The 14401-nt window shown below is 57.4% G+C and overlaps 1 protein-coding gene across 1 annotated transcript; it reads left to right on the top strand.

Annotated features, from left to right (window-relative positions):
* Positions 1–441: 441 nt before the first annotated feature.
* On the top strand, positions 442–13918 carry NFKBIE (NFKB inhibitor epsilon). Its single transcript, XM_065058126.1, has 6 exons — positions 442–906; positions 11445–11547; positions 12071–12302; positions 12484–12572; positions 12850–13098; positions 13414–13918. Exons 1-6 carry the CDS (start codon positions 575–577, stop codon positions 13477–13479), a joined length of 1071 nt encoding a protein of 356 aa, XP_064914198.1. The 5' UTR covers positions 442–574; the 3' UTR covers positions 13480–13918.
* The last annotated feature ends 483 nt before the right edge of the window (positions 13919–14401 follow it).

The following is a 14401-nucleotide window of genomic DNA, read 5'->3' as shown; positions in this document are numbered from 1 at the left end:
CCAGTAAGTGACATCCAGCATATCGCTTCCCACAGAACCTGCAGCTCCAGTCAGCACCTGCGCATGCAACAGCATCCTGACCCCCGTGCTGCCTGCTTTGACAAGGTCCTTCTCCCATCCCCATAGAACCTGCCTGCTATTTAAAGAACTCAAACGAACCCGGGAGGGGAGACCCAGGACACAGGGGCATGTACTGCCCGGCATAGCACGGCACGGCACAGCACAGCCACCTCCTCTGCACAACCCGGGCTGCCAGCCCTCGCCCACGCGTGTCCTGCCCACAGGTGGGTTTTCTGCCTTAGTGCTCCTGCACCGCCTCCGGACGAGGCGGGCGCGGAGAGCCAGCCCCCCGCTTGCGGGGTGCAAGGGGGAGCCGTGGCGGCGCGGCGGGGGGAATCCCGGGCAGGCGGGGCTGGGCGCGGCTGAGTCAGTGCGGGCAGGGGCAGGAGGAGGAGCCGCGGCGCCTTAGCCTCCGTGCCGGCCGCCGCTCGCTGGCTTTCCGGCCATGAGCCCCCCGGCGCCGGGGTCAGGGCCAGGGCCGGGCCCGGGGCGGGCGGGCGGCGGGCGCTGAGCGATGTCGCGGGCGGAGGGCGGCGAGTGCCGCAAGGAAGCGGCGGGCTGGGAGGGTGAGGACGGGCAGTGCGACTCGGGCATCGAGTCGCTGCGCTCGCTGCCGGGCGGGAAAGAGATCCCGGCCGCCGCCGAGATCCCCCCGGCCGCTGGCGAAACCCTCGCCGAGGCCGCAGCCGCAGAGGAGCGGCTGGACTCCAGCTACGGCTCCGGCGCCCTTCCCGAGCCTCTGCCCGGGCTGCCGGCAGCCTGCCGCGCCGAGGAGCCGCCGCCGCCCGAGGGGCTCAGCCGGCAGCAGCTGGAGGCGCTCACCTACCTTTCGGAGGACGGAGACACGTAAGTGACCGCGGCCCCTGTTCTTCCTCCCTCCTTCTTTTCCCCCCTCCCTCCCCGCGGACGGCTTGCGAGCGCCGGGCACCCCCAGGCCCGGGCTTGGCCCCTTTGTAGCCGGTGCCTAGAGATAAACCAGGCTTTATTTGCAGTGGTCCCCAGCCCTCTCCCAAGTAGCACCCGTTCAGCCTGGCTGTGAAGGACTACCTAAGCCTCTGTCCTGAGAGCCTCCCGCCTTGTGCTGTGCGTGGATGCTTGGCAACCTGGTGTGGGTCAGGGTGGGTGATCAGTGGGGCATCTGAGCCAGGTCGAGCAGATGTACCCCAGGCAACATGGCACGGAATGGACCCACCGTAGGAAACCAACTTCCACTTGCTATGGGGCTGCTAGCAACTATAAAGTGGTGGGGAGCACATCAAGCCCCCCCCGCCCCCCCCCCCGCCCGGTGTCTCTTCCTCAGAGAATGCAACATTTCCTCCCCAATGGGGAAGGCTTGGCTGCGTGAGATGACGCACGAGCAAGACCCAAAACAACATTGGCTATGCAGGGCAGGACCTTGAGATGGCTGTGTTAGAGCCACAGATGCTGCTCAACCGAGAAACCTGAGAACTATTTGTTCTCAGGTGGAAATTGCCTTGCTTCACCAACCCGCCTGCACAGCCGCAGCTTTCAGTACAGTTGTGACGCACAACCCACTATAGGGCTGCCCTCCTGAGCCTCTGTGACGGAGACGAGTGTTTCTCTTAATTGGGGGGGCTTCCCACATCCGTAATGCCCTCTCAAGGGCAGAGGCATCACGCTGGAGGTATTTGGTTTGTGTTCTGGTAACTGCCTTCAGTTAATCACAGCTCTTTCCTGTTGTACATTCCCTCGATGGAACGTTTTCATCATGAGTGCACACACAAAGCATGAGTGAAGTGTGCTCGCAGCTGAGGAGGGCAAAGCTTTGCCCCAAACCCAGGCTGGAGTTTGATACTGAGTAATGGTGCAAGAGGAAGAGAAACTAAGAGGCGCCGACACGAGCAAGCACATGTCCTCAGTAGCGGGAGCAGCGAGGACGCCCTGTCCTTGCCTGGCAGAGCACATCTGGTTCTGAGGCTGAAGATGAGCTGGGAACCAGCCTGAGTGTTTACTTCCTGGTTAGGAAGGAGCCTGTACATCTGCTAATTAGTTCATTAATGCTCATTGTGGGATCTGCTCCGAGGATTGGCTGGAAGTCTTGTGGCAAGCAAGGCTAGAATAAACCCAGCCTCCCACGCTCACCAGCTAGGCACCTGGATAGGGCTTTCTGGTCCTGTCCTATCTACAGGCTGGCTCTGGTGCTTTTCAGCATGGAGGAGCTTTGCCACCTTTCCAAGTGGTAATTCTAGAGCTGAGGTACCCATGGCAAGAGACAGGGGTGTTTTGAGCAGAGCTGTGGAAGTAATGCCTCAGAAAAGCCCCCCAGGGCCAGCCCATCCCATTGTGTGCCCAGGGCTCCCTGCTTGCTGTTCTTTAGTGAGCCTGGTAGATGCAGCTGCTTGGAGATGCTTTTGCTGCTTGGGGCTGTTTTGTGAGGTGGCTGAGCCCTTTGCTTGTCAGACTTGCTTGGCCAGAGCCTAACGCAAGCATCTCATTAACGAGGGAAACATAAATCCGTGGTGTCTTGGTTACTGTAGGCAGGAGAGGCTCGTGGAGAGCTATCCAAACGGTTGCAGTTGCTCTTCTGTTTTCTCTCAGTGCAGTTCAGAACAGGAAATCTGTAACGAGCGAGGGAGGGAGCAAAAAGTCTGCCATTGGTGCAGCGCGTACAGCTCAGGGTTGGCCATACCAGCGCAGGAGGTGGCTTTCCCGGGATCCGCTTGCAGTGCTGGAAAACAAAAAAAAAAAAAAACAAAACAAAAACAAACAAACAAACCCCAACTATTCTTGTGGTTAGAGCGACGAGGCTGTGGATTTCTGCCTCTGCTATTCCTGTCTCTCCTCCTGACCCTGCGGGAGAGGTAGGCGGCATTTATATTTAGAAATGCTGAACATTCACCACTCAGGTCGATCAACTTGCTGAACTGCCACCGGTTTTGTATGCAAAAACAAGTCAGGGCTCATAGTAATGCTAAAGTCTAAGAAGCAATTGCTCATCCAGCAACATAGGGTCCTCAGAGAAAAGAGATCACATGGCCACAGGCTGCATCCCTTTCATCCAGCCAGACAAACCCATCGACTTCTTTTCATCTCCATCAGTGGCACATTTCCTTGTGTGCCTTGCTTGAACGTCTGCCACAAAACAGCTCTAGGCCAAGAATTAAAATCATACTATCATTATATTTCAGAAGACTTGGGCAACAACACATTCCTGTAATTGTAGTTCTGAAAATACGAAAAAGTTCAGGGGTTTTGGCCAGGTAGTTCCTGTTTCCCCGGCTGCCCTGGCTGGTACCGAGCGGAGAGAAGCATCGGGCTCATACAAAGGGAGCTGGCAGGAGTCTTGGCTGTCCATAGCTACCCGTGCTGCCTCGAGGGGGCCATGTTTGTCAGCGTGGAGCTTGTTGGGGAAGTGTAGGAGTTAGAGGCAGAGGTGAGGACAATGTGCTTGGGTGGTTGGAGCGTCAGCAGGCTCTTCCTTGGATACCTTCCTGCCCATCTCCACGGGAAAGGAGCGTTAGCCTAGGCAGGGTGAAGCAATGGGGCTAAAATTGGATCTTCCCGCACTCAAAATTAGAAGGGGTTCCACTTCTGGAGGAAGGAAATTGGCCAACAGGGGACATGTGGGTTTGATGGCCAGTGAAATGTGTGGGTGCCGTCTTCCAAGAATCATTTGCAAAAGCCCCAGCCTGCCTCGCCTCCCCAGTGCCACTGACGGTCCCTCTGTCTCGGGGAAGGCAGAGCTGCAGTAACTGGGCTACCGCACATCAGCCCTTGAGAGAAGCAGCAGAGCTGTCATGGTGGGAGAGGTCAAGGATGAGGGACAGACAGAAGATGGTGGGTGCATTTAGAGCAGAAATACATATCCGCAAGCCCTGTGTGCTCAAGCAGTCTCCTCCAAGCATCCACCTTTTTCCCATAAACCAAGCGGTTTCCTCCAAGCATCCATCTCTTCCAGGTAAACCAGCTCCTTTTCTGCTGAACTGAGTCCCGATGGGACTGCTCTATGTGGAAGCAAAGAAGAGGGGCTTTCCAGCTGCAGGCATGGCTAGCTGTGAGCAGGCTGCAGGCAACTTGATCACCATGCCGCAGCCCCCAGACAAGCTCAACCTTAGTTAGGACTCCCCGAGGAAACCCCCTCCTTCCAGCCTCGCCAGGCAGATGCATGAGTCTGGTGTCCTGGGAGAGGGTGGGTATGGGACCAGGTCCCATGGAGTGTGATGGGATCAACTTTCTCATTCCAGCACAAGGGAAAACCTCCCCATTTGACTAGGCTTATGACAGCTTCTGCCAACTCTGGAGAGGCAAAGTTGATTTATCAGTGTGGGAAATTAGGCTGAGATTCCTCTCTTCTGTCTTACACGTTTTCCTTTCTGCCCATGCTGGTGCTTGGGCCACGCACCAGTTTATGGCGTTGGTACCTGATGCCATGGTGATGGGCCCCTTGGCCAGCTGGTTAGAGCACATGTAGTCTGGCTTTGGGACCTCTGGCCGTGCCGTGCTGTGAGAAGCTGGGGCTGTGACTTTGCGGGAGAGTCACTATCTTCTGAACCAGGCTCCATGTGCAGTGTGGCTCCTCTGCAGGAGTGAAAGTTGGGGGAGCCCAGCTCAATCTTAGGAGAGAGATCTTGGCCTCCTCCAGATGGAAAATGGGACCAAGCAGGTTTGGTTGGGTGCGTGTTTCAGGGAGGGAGGAGAGCAGAGGAAGCCTGACTTCCTCCTTCCACCAGAGACAAGTGCTGCCCTGTCTGCTGATAAGAAATCACGTGCCAGGGACTCGTGGGCTGAGATGCCTTAACAAGGACTCGGGTCAGTTAATCAAGTAAAATTGGTGCCCCACGGGAGCTGATGTTCTGAGCTCTCCTCCACGTGATGGTAGTGAAGGGGCCTTCCCTGCTGAGCCCTTGCCTGTGAGGGTAGGCACTGAGCACAAAGGCTCATCTTGCAAGCCCAAAGAGCCACTTCTAACCAAGCACCAGCATGTGCCAGTCGTAACCCTCGCATCTCATGTAGCCCTGTCCTAGAGATCTTCCCTGTGCAGGGGAAGAGAGGTTGTCCCCATTCGGACTGCCTGCTCTGCTGTGGTTGCTCGCTCAGCGCTTGGCCTTCTGAACAGGGATGTTGCTGAACCCCCCGTACTCCTGGATCCCAGCATGTGTGGGAATGCTCAGCGTGTGACAGCAAAGGGAAACCACTGTGAAAGGAGAAAAGAAGCAGGGAGCTGGAGAGAGACAGTTTTAGGAGAAAGATGGAGGAAGTGCAGTGTGGAGAGCACGTCCCGTTGCTGTTTGGGTTGGGAGACCCCTGCTCGGCTGGGCTGGGCTGTTGGTGGCTGCCCAGCAGCAGCCTGGCCATAGTTAATGGGAAGCAGTGATGCTCTTGGTTTCCAAAGGGGCTTTGGAAGCTACTTTCCCGATTACCAGGGGAGTTACAGTCCATCCTGGGTTGCTCCCTAGTTCACTGCTATTGTGGGGCAGAGAAGAAAGTGAGTCCTAATGTGGGGCTGGCCAGAGGGGGAAGGGAACCTGCAGTATCCAGCCCCGCCATGCCTGGACTCTCAACTCTTCCTCTGTGTGTGCTCAGGAGTTTGGTGAGCAGGGGAGGTCTTAGTCCCCCTGCAAGTGAGGGCAGGCAGCTCTGCACAGGCTCCTTTAGAATGCCCCAAAAGCTCCTGGCTGCCCCAGGGGTCACACACGTACAGGCTTGGCGTAAGGTGGGTGAGTCCTGGCAGCCCTCTGAGATCACGCAGGCAAGAAGAGATTCTTTTTTTTCTTTTTCCCCTGTTTGGATGACTTCAGCCTGGCCTGGAGGAAGTTTCTTCAGACTTTCCACCTGCATAGGTTGGCCTTGGAGCTGGGGAGAGGCACAGGGAACTTCAGCACAGAGGAAGGGAAAGAATGGCTGGAAATTTCCATGTCCTGGGACGCAAAAGCCTGATGCCTGGCTGTAACAGGTCAGTTCTTTGCACTGGGCAGGCAGGCTTGGCTGCTGCTGCAAAAGGGCTGAACTCAGCTAAATTAACAAAAAAAGTTTTGATTTTTGTTGTTTTGGGTTTGCTTTCGTTTCAGTACAATGTGGATAAAAGAGGAATCAGACGTGACTGTGTAGGAAGAGAGGTCATGGGGTCTGAGCTGTGAGAGCGGTTACAGGGTGCTTCTCAGCGTGAGCTGCGTGGGATGCTGTGTGTCCCGGAGATGGGAAGCCCCTCTGACTGTGAGAGATGCAGGGCTGAAGTACGGCCCCGAGATATCCTAGCCACACAGCTGGTGTCTTATTAGAAGAAAATCCTGAGGCAGTGAGGATACATGCAGGGCTGTAAATGATTGCTAGGATGTGTTATACAGGCTCTGGCAAAGTCCAGGCTCTGTCCTTTTGTAAGAGGCTGTTCTGGCCACAAGTTATTTCTGTGTTTAGAGAAACTGTAGGAGAACGTTTGCCTCCTGGTGAGGAAGAATGGGAATTTGCTCTATTTGAAGTGGAGTTGCCATGGCCAATGGACCTTTTAGGATGTTTGCTGCTTTTATTGGAATTGTTCCTCCTGCTTCTCAGCCCATGACTGGGCCCTCCTGGTATGGGCTGAGCTGCTCTCTGGCTTGGCCCATTCCTGCAGTGATGGTAGTGTGGGACAGATCCCTTGTTTTGCGGGGAGCAGTCTGCATGCATGTGTTGTTTAGTGCTTCTGCAATCCTGGACCCACCATCTGTTCAGAAATCAAGCAAAATGCCCAAATGTGTGGGTGTAGAGTCTAGAGGATGTGAGGCCAGGGGTGCTATATGTTGGTAAACAGGGGCACCTTAATCTCCGCACCTCACTGAAAAACAAGGTGCCCACAGCCCCCTCTCAATGCTTTCCCCACCAGTCAGCCTCCAGCACCCCTTGTCTGCCAGCACCCGGACCAGAGCACCACGGGAAAGGCAGAGGCTGTCTCCCTTGCTCACACATGGGTTCCCACCCCTCCCTTTGGCTCCAGAAGCAGCAGGCTGGAGATTGGAGGACCAAACTCAATGTGGCTTTGCATCCTGCTAGCCACAGCCTCCTTCCAGTCCTGTCCCCACCACACTCAAATTCAAGCTGTGCCCTGCCAAAAGAAGAGGATAAGGGAAACCCACAGAACAGGAGATCCAGGGCAGGAGCAGAGGACACGGGGCTGAGCCTGCAGCTGCCTGGGATCCCCTGCTCCTTTGGAGCTGCCTGAGGGCAGCTGGAACAGCTTTACAGAGCAGGGCAGCATCACACTGATAGACGAGGGGGAAGGGAGCCGGGCTGGGCTGCTGGGGGGCTGCAGGGCAGGACCGAGCTGTGCTTGCTGAGCCTGCGGGCAGGGGCTCATGCTGGTGGCTGAGGAAGCGGTTAGCAGTGCAGGTTACGGGGCTGACACAGGAGAGCAGGGTAAGCGTGGAATTCCCCCCCTGTTTTCCTCCTCCCTCGCTCTCCTCTCTGTTGCTGCTGGGGCCATTTCCTCCCCTGAGCAAGTTTCTCTTGTGTGAATTGTTTGCATGATTTCCTACTGCTCTGCTTAGCCAAAATAGGGAGCCAGGAGCGAACTGTTCCCACTGTGGACAGGGACCTTATCTAGAGAAGGAGAAAAATTTCCCAAAGCAAATTCTACTGAATGCTGGATCCCTTGTCCTAGATGCCTCTGGGGTGAGATGGTGAAGGGAGATGCTGCTCTGATGACAAGGTGTCTTGCCCCATAGGTGGTGGATCTGCATGGTCAGCCCTTTTTCTAGAGGGAGGGAAGAGGATAGCTGGAGAACAGATGGCACTTCATAATTTCTGCTTATATGTCAAAACTGGGTGTCACCCTTACTCCTCACCTCCAGTTGCGGGCACCCTCAGACATGGACACTTCTCCTACCAGGACCTTGAGGTCACTCAGAAGCTTTGGGGATGGACAGCGCTGTGGAAATGGATGTTCTGTGCCCAAACTAGAACCACCTTGGGCATGGCAGTGCTGTGTATTCAGACCTGGGGACATCCTCAGGGATGGCCCTGACCCCTCTGCTCCAGGATCATTATCTCTCTGTTGATAGGTAGATCACCTTGTGCCAGCAGTTCCCTGTACCTCTGGGACCTTTGCGATTCAGAGCACTACTGAGTCTCCTTATGCCAGGAAGGAACTGGTGAGCAAGTGGAGAAGCTGAGAAAGAGCCCACCTAGATTGGTCACATTTGCCCTGCCCTTTCCAAAACTCCCTGTGGGCCTTTCCAAAAGTCGCCCTGGGCACCCAGCCCCATGGCTGCAGGCAGGACTGCAGCAGGCAGGAGCATGGGGAGAGAGGAGCAGGGAAGCAGGGGAAGGCAGAGGAGAGGCGTGCAGGCACCTGAGGGAAGGGCAGTGGTCCGAATGTGGTGGGGTGGAGGGCTTGTTCTGGCAAAGGTGGGGGACAGTGGCTGGGTGAGGAGGGGTGTCTGGCAGCAAGTGGTATCTCTCCATGGCTCCAGGCTCAGCTGTGGGCACTGCATGCCGGCAGGCAGCAGCCCGTCAGCAGCTGGACCACGTGGCTGCCAGAGCACAGAGAGAAGTGTGCTTGTAGCCTTGGCCAGAAGAAAGCGGAGATTGGCATGATGCCTGCACAGCAGGTCTCCTGGGCATAGGAAGTTTCCCAGGTTAGCAGGAGACAGTCCCGATCCCTGGTTGGCATCACTGCCCATGGCACAGAGTGCCCTAGTGCACACATGCTCTTGGTGGGCTCATCCCAGCCTGGTGGCCTTGCTGCGATTTCGCCAAGTGTCTCACAGCTCTTGTAGCCATTTCAGGAAGTTGAGGGCTGGGAATGAGGGAAGGGGGGAATGAATGCAGAAATGAAAGCACAGGAGGAGGCTGCGCCCAGGTGGAGAAGGAAGAGGGAGAGGGTGAAGCAAACCTTCAAAGCAGGCGCATCCCAGCTTCAAGATGAAAGCCTGAGCTCTGACCAGGTGGGGATGGTCACCCCCATTGCCTCCATGGCATAGATGCTCAAAATTACTCTGTGTCAGCTGAGCCCTGAGTAGCTCCACTGTCTTGTTGAGCTGCAAAACCACCCAAGCCAGGAAGAGTGAAGTGCTGGTGGTGGCAGAGGGTTGTGTGGGGTTTCCACCTCCCCCAGGTGACTGCCTCACTTGTCCCCACGTGATGGCACAGAGTGGTGTGGGTTGTGGCAGAGGGGCTGGGGGGATTCCTGGGGATGCAGGGGATGGCTGCATGGGGACATGACCCCAGGCGCTGCGCTCTCCCCTGGGAGCACAGCGTGGCTCTGGAAAGTGAAAGCAGCAGAGGTTTAAAGTTCAAGCCAAATTGCCTTGGAAAGTCCCCTCTCTGAGCAGTCTTATCTCTGCCATACCTGAAAAAGGCAGATCCCACAGCCTCCTCCTGCACGTGGCACCTGGGAGCCAGTTTGGAGAAACAGGGGCTGTCCCTGCAAGTGGGCAAAGGACATGTTGGCACAGGTGCCACTGGGGCACCAAGGGTCTGATGCAAAACCCAGCAGGGAATCTCCCTGCCCTGATCACATTGTGTCTGGGGCCAGCGAGAGCCTGCCGAGGAGAGGGGTGTTCTTGCAGCCGGTGCCTCAGCTCTGCCTCTCGCTCATGCCCCCCGCTAGCATGGCCTGGGCCCCTCGGCTGTGCCCCTGCCCCATGGTCTGCTGTGGGCAGCCAGACCCTGCCCGTGAGGCCTCTTGGCAAGGCTGTGCCCTGGCTCACAGCCCCCTGCCCTGCCCTGGGGAGCACCAGTGGCGAGGGGGCACCCCACAGTGATGCAGAGACAAATGTGGGTGGCCTCTCCTTCCAGCGGGGAATTCCCTGCTGCAGTGTGACCTGGGGCTTCCCCAGGGATGAAGCCTCTCCTGTGGGGCACAGCCTCTTCCCTGGCAGCAGGGTAAAGAGGAACTGGCCTTGTTTTGCTGCCAAAAATGGGGCTCAGCTGAAGGCACCCAGGGTCCTGAGTACTCACTCGACCCCCGGGCAGTGCTTGGAAGAAGGTGGATAAAGGACATTTTGGGGAACTGACCTCTGAGCTTCTCAGCATGCTCATGTCCCACCTTGCAGCCGGTGAGAAGGCAGCCTCAGACCCGCGTCTTTGCTGCAATACGTTAGGGCCAGGTCTTGCCTTCCAGCCTGCAGAGGTATGCTGTCCATCCCCCACATTGCATGTGGCATCCCAAAGCTGGGCTGTTCAGCAAGTGAGGTGTCTTGTTGGGGCTGGCACAGCTCTTGCCCTCCATCTCTCAGCCCTGCCTGCCTCCACCATGCAGCATGGGCGGCAGGAGCCCACTTAGAGCCCAGCCTTCCATTTGGAGCTGATCCCTGCCAGAGCTAAAAGCCACCCAGGGGCCCCAGCGCAGTGGCAGTGAGGAGGCGGCAGGCTCAGCTCAGCTCAGCTCATGCCTGCCATGCTCTGCAGAGCAGGAGCTGCTGCGTGTTCCTTGCTGCTGCCCGCTTCTCACTGCTGCTCGCCATGGCCGGGGCTGGCCCAAGGGGGCTGGCCTGCAGCAGGGGGCCAGTCCCTCTGTGCAGTGGAGCCCGGCAGTGTGGCAGGTCAGCAGAGCAGACTGGAAATTCCCTCTCGGCTCTGCCTCTGTCACACTCTCACTTCTGTTCTGACTGCATGGGGGCCAGCATCAGATCTTGGATGGAAATAAAACCTTTCCTTGGGCTGGGGGACCCCACGCTATCTCGTCTCTCTGTGGTTGTGGGGACCACAGTCCTGAGGCCCACAGATCCCTGCTGGCCAGCAAGCTCCGATGGCCAGAGCTCCGGTGTCCCTCTGCACAGGTGGGCTGCCTGCCAGCCTTTCCATAGCAGTGCTGAAAGGGAAGGATGTTGGGGAGAGAAGAGGAAATCTGTGCGGGCCAGCAGATCGGCTGGCATGGGGACTGTGCCATGCAGGTGATCTTGGACCAGTGCCGGGCTCCAGACCGGCTTTGGCTGCCTGCCTTGGTGGCGGGGAAAGCAGAAGTGCAGTGTGCAGCCAGCAGCGGGGAGCTGGAATTCCCCGGGCAGCTGCCAGGGCCCAGACCTCCTTCTGCAGCCACCAAACCTGTCCCTTGGGCTCTGCAAAACACATCCCAGGTGCTGTAGACCTGCACCAGCTGGAGGCCTGGCTTTGGGCAGTGATGGGTCCAAGCCCCACACCTGCTGTGAGGTCTGAGGGAGGACCCTGCGATGCTTAGCGGGGACAGGCGGGTCTGTTCCCTGCGGGGACCAGAGTGAACTACTGCCCTGGGGAGCCTCAGGCCATGTTCCTGCCTTGCCCTGCTGCTGAGCTTCCCCAGGGAGAGGGCAGGATGGAGGAGCTGCAAGCTGGTGGGAAGGCAAAGGGACTGTGGGGAGCAGGAAGGTTATTCCTCCATGTGGCAGTGAGGGATCTTCACTCCCAAGCATGCCACTCAGAACTCATTTTTCTTTTTTATTTTTGTCCCGTTCCCTTTATCCCCACTGTAGGTTGGTTCACCTGGCCATTATCCATTGTGTTCCAGCTGTGGCGCTCTGCTGCATTGCTCAGCTGCCCAGGGAGGTGCTGGAGATCCAAAATGATCTTTTCCAGGTATGTGGATGCAATAAGCAGAAGATAGGTGGAAGGCAGGTGCCACAGGCTGCTACCTGGATAGATGCTCAGTCCATCTGCCCTTTCCCCAGGACCCCGCACCCACTTCCTCCAGAGCATGGTGGAGGTCCCGATGTGGGCAGCCCATTTTCAGGAAGGGGAAGAAAGGTGTATGAGGTACCCTGAGAGAAGTGTGACGCCTCCCAGCATGGCAGGGTGAAATCCTTTACGAGGCCCCAGGACATTGCAGACAGCCTCCAAGGGTGGAGCAAGCACAGTTTGAATGTGGCAGGATAGATAACCTGGGAGAGTGAGATCTGCCCCCATGGGTGATCTGTGAGCTGAGGCATAGGGACAACAAGCCATGTGCACGCCCCCACCATCAGCCACACTTAACCCCAGAACAGGGATGGGCTCCTTCATGGCAGTCTACCCATACTGCCAGGCTGGCATGGCTCATCACACTTGGTGTCCTGTGGGTCATCCCCCCTTCTCCTAATTTCTGTGCCCACATCTTCTCTAGACTCCGCTCCACCTCGCCGTGTACCTGGAGCAGCCCAGCGTGATCCAGGCACTGATTCACAAGGGAGTGAACCCCGGGCTGCAGGACCGCAACGGCAACACGCCGCTGCACCTGGCCTGTGAGCAGCAGCAGCTGGAGTGTGCCCAGCAACTGCTGCAGGGCACAGCCCCACCGGAGGGCACGGCCCAGCCCCACCAGCACCACCAGGACCTGCAGCTCCAGAACTGGCAAGGTGAGACCCTGGGGCAGCCTGGTGCAGAGCTGGTGGCCAGTTTGGGGAAAAGACCATGTGCTGTGTATGCAGGGACCTGGGAGTGCAGCAGAGTGGGCATGGAGCTGAGGTTGGCTGGGTTTTGCATGCCTCAGGGTGCTCCATGTTGACTGTGGCTCTCTCTCCTGCCTCCCTACCCCAGGCTTGGCTTGTCTGCACATCAGCACCTTGAAGGGGAACATCCCGATGATGTCTCTGCTGCTGGAGAGCGGCGCCAACATTGATGTTCGGGTAAGGCTAGGGGCATGGTGAGATGTTTGGGTGAGGCTGGGCAAGGTGCATGGCTCCCCGGATCATTTCCTCCAGCCTTGGGGCAGGCACTGCTGGGCAGTGGCAAGACTGCTGTGGAGCTTGGAAGCACTGAATTTTGAAGAAGAGAGGAAAGGTCCTTGCAGGTCTGTTGGGTGCTATGACTGCAGTTGGGGATTACCTGACAAGGGGGTGTGGGTGCTGAAGGGCCCATCTGAGGGGACCCTGCACCCATGCCCTTGTGGTCTGTGGGTTGCAGGAGGGAACGAGTGGGAAGACCCCATTGCACCTGGCCGTGGAGTGCCACAACCGCAGAGCTGTCCAGTTCCTGCTGCACAACGGGGCGTACGTGGATGCACAGATGTACAATGGGTGCACCCCGCTGCACCTGGCTGTGGGCCGCAAGGATGCTGCCATTGCCACCATCCTCTCACGCTCTGGGGCTGACACCCTGTTGAGGAACATGGAGAACGAGACAGCCCAGGACCTGGCTGATGGCAACGACGATGTGAGTCCATGAGGGGGGAGGCCTGTGGCTCGGCGAGCATGTTGAGGGATGCAGGAGTCAGATGATTTGGGGGTAGCTCCTAGGAGGAGTTTCTAGCCATGCCCATCCTCCCCCACAGGGTGCAGGCGTTGGCTCTGGGGACATGTGGGTGCCTGTTGCATTGAGCCCTAGGGAAAGCCCAGCCATGGTTTCTTGGCACTTCCCTGGGGAGGTGGGAGGCTGCAGGGCTGGGAGAGGCAGGTCCAGGCCTCTACCCCAGCCCTGGTGGAGATGTGACCCTGGTTCCTTACACCTCTGCATCTTTGGTGTTTGCAGCTCCTCGCCTTGCTGCCCTTTGATGACCTGAAGATCTCAGGGAAGCCTGTTGTGTGCTCGGAATGAGCGGCTGGACTCCTTTGGCCTGCCAGGCTGCCTCCTCGCTCTGTGCTGCTGCCCTGCTGCCCACTGGGACCCCACCTGCCTGCAGTTCAGTGGGAGCAGAGCCACTTTGGGACACTTATTCCCCCCGCTCCTCTTTGGAAAAGTTTTGTTGGCCTCAGGCTGCCTTTATGGAGGGAAGAAGGTAGTACTATGAGCACTACACAGGGGAAGCTTTTTTTTATAGTGTTTGTGCCCAGCAGCAGGACTGAATTTCCCCTCCATGCCATGGGTCTGACTTCTGGGGGTCTCCAGCTCACACAGGGAAGGAGCAGGAGAGGACTCCTTTTCACACCGTACAGTGGTCGGAGCGTCCTCTGGCACCCCCAAACACCATCAGAATAAGTGTGGGCTGAGGAGAGTTAACACGTACTCTAATAAACATTTGTTCTTGCTGTGGGCACCTGAGGTCTTGTGATCTAACCCACCCCACAGTGTTGGGAGGCTGAGCATTACCTGGGGTGCTTGGGCAGGTGAGGGCTGCAGGGGTTTCCCCAGCCTGCCGCTCCCTCACGTCCTTCTCACAGCAGAAGTTCAGTGCGAGCGCAGGGGCTTCCCCACTTGCAGAACCTTGCCAGTGCTCCAGCCTTAGAGATCCCAGCCTGGCACTCCATTCTCATGCCATCCTGCAGAGCGTCTGGCAGTGCAGGAGGTGCCAGGAGACCAGGTTGTGGATCCCTGATTCTGGTGTGGTGCTTAATACCTTGCTGCCTGACTGTGCAGTGATTTCCTCTTCTGCAAAGAGGACAGAAAGATCCTGCCCCATCTCCTGGCTTGGGAAGGCACTAAAAATTTTAGGGCATGGGTCTTCCTTGGGCTTTAGATTCCTCCAGGGCAAAAGTGCTGCAGGGTTATCTCCACATCCCTTCTGTCGTTCAGCTCACCA

Source organism: Columba livia, chromosome 3 (assembly GCF_036013475.1).
Source record: "Columba livia isolate bColLiv1 breed racing homer chromosome 3, bColLiv1.pat.W.v2, whole genome shotgun sequence".
Taxonomy (NCBI): Eukaryota; Metazoa; Chordata; class Aves; order Columbiformes; family Columbidae; genus Columba; species Columba livia.
The sequence above is the reverse complement of the archived record's forward strand: the minus strand, read 5'-3'. Positions and strand labels throughout refer to the sequence as shown.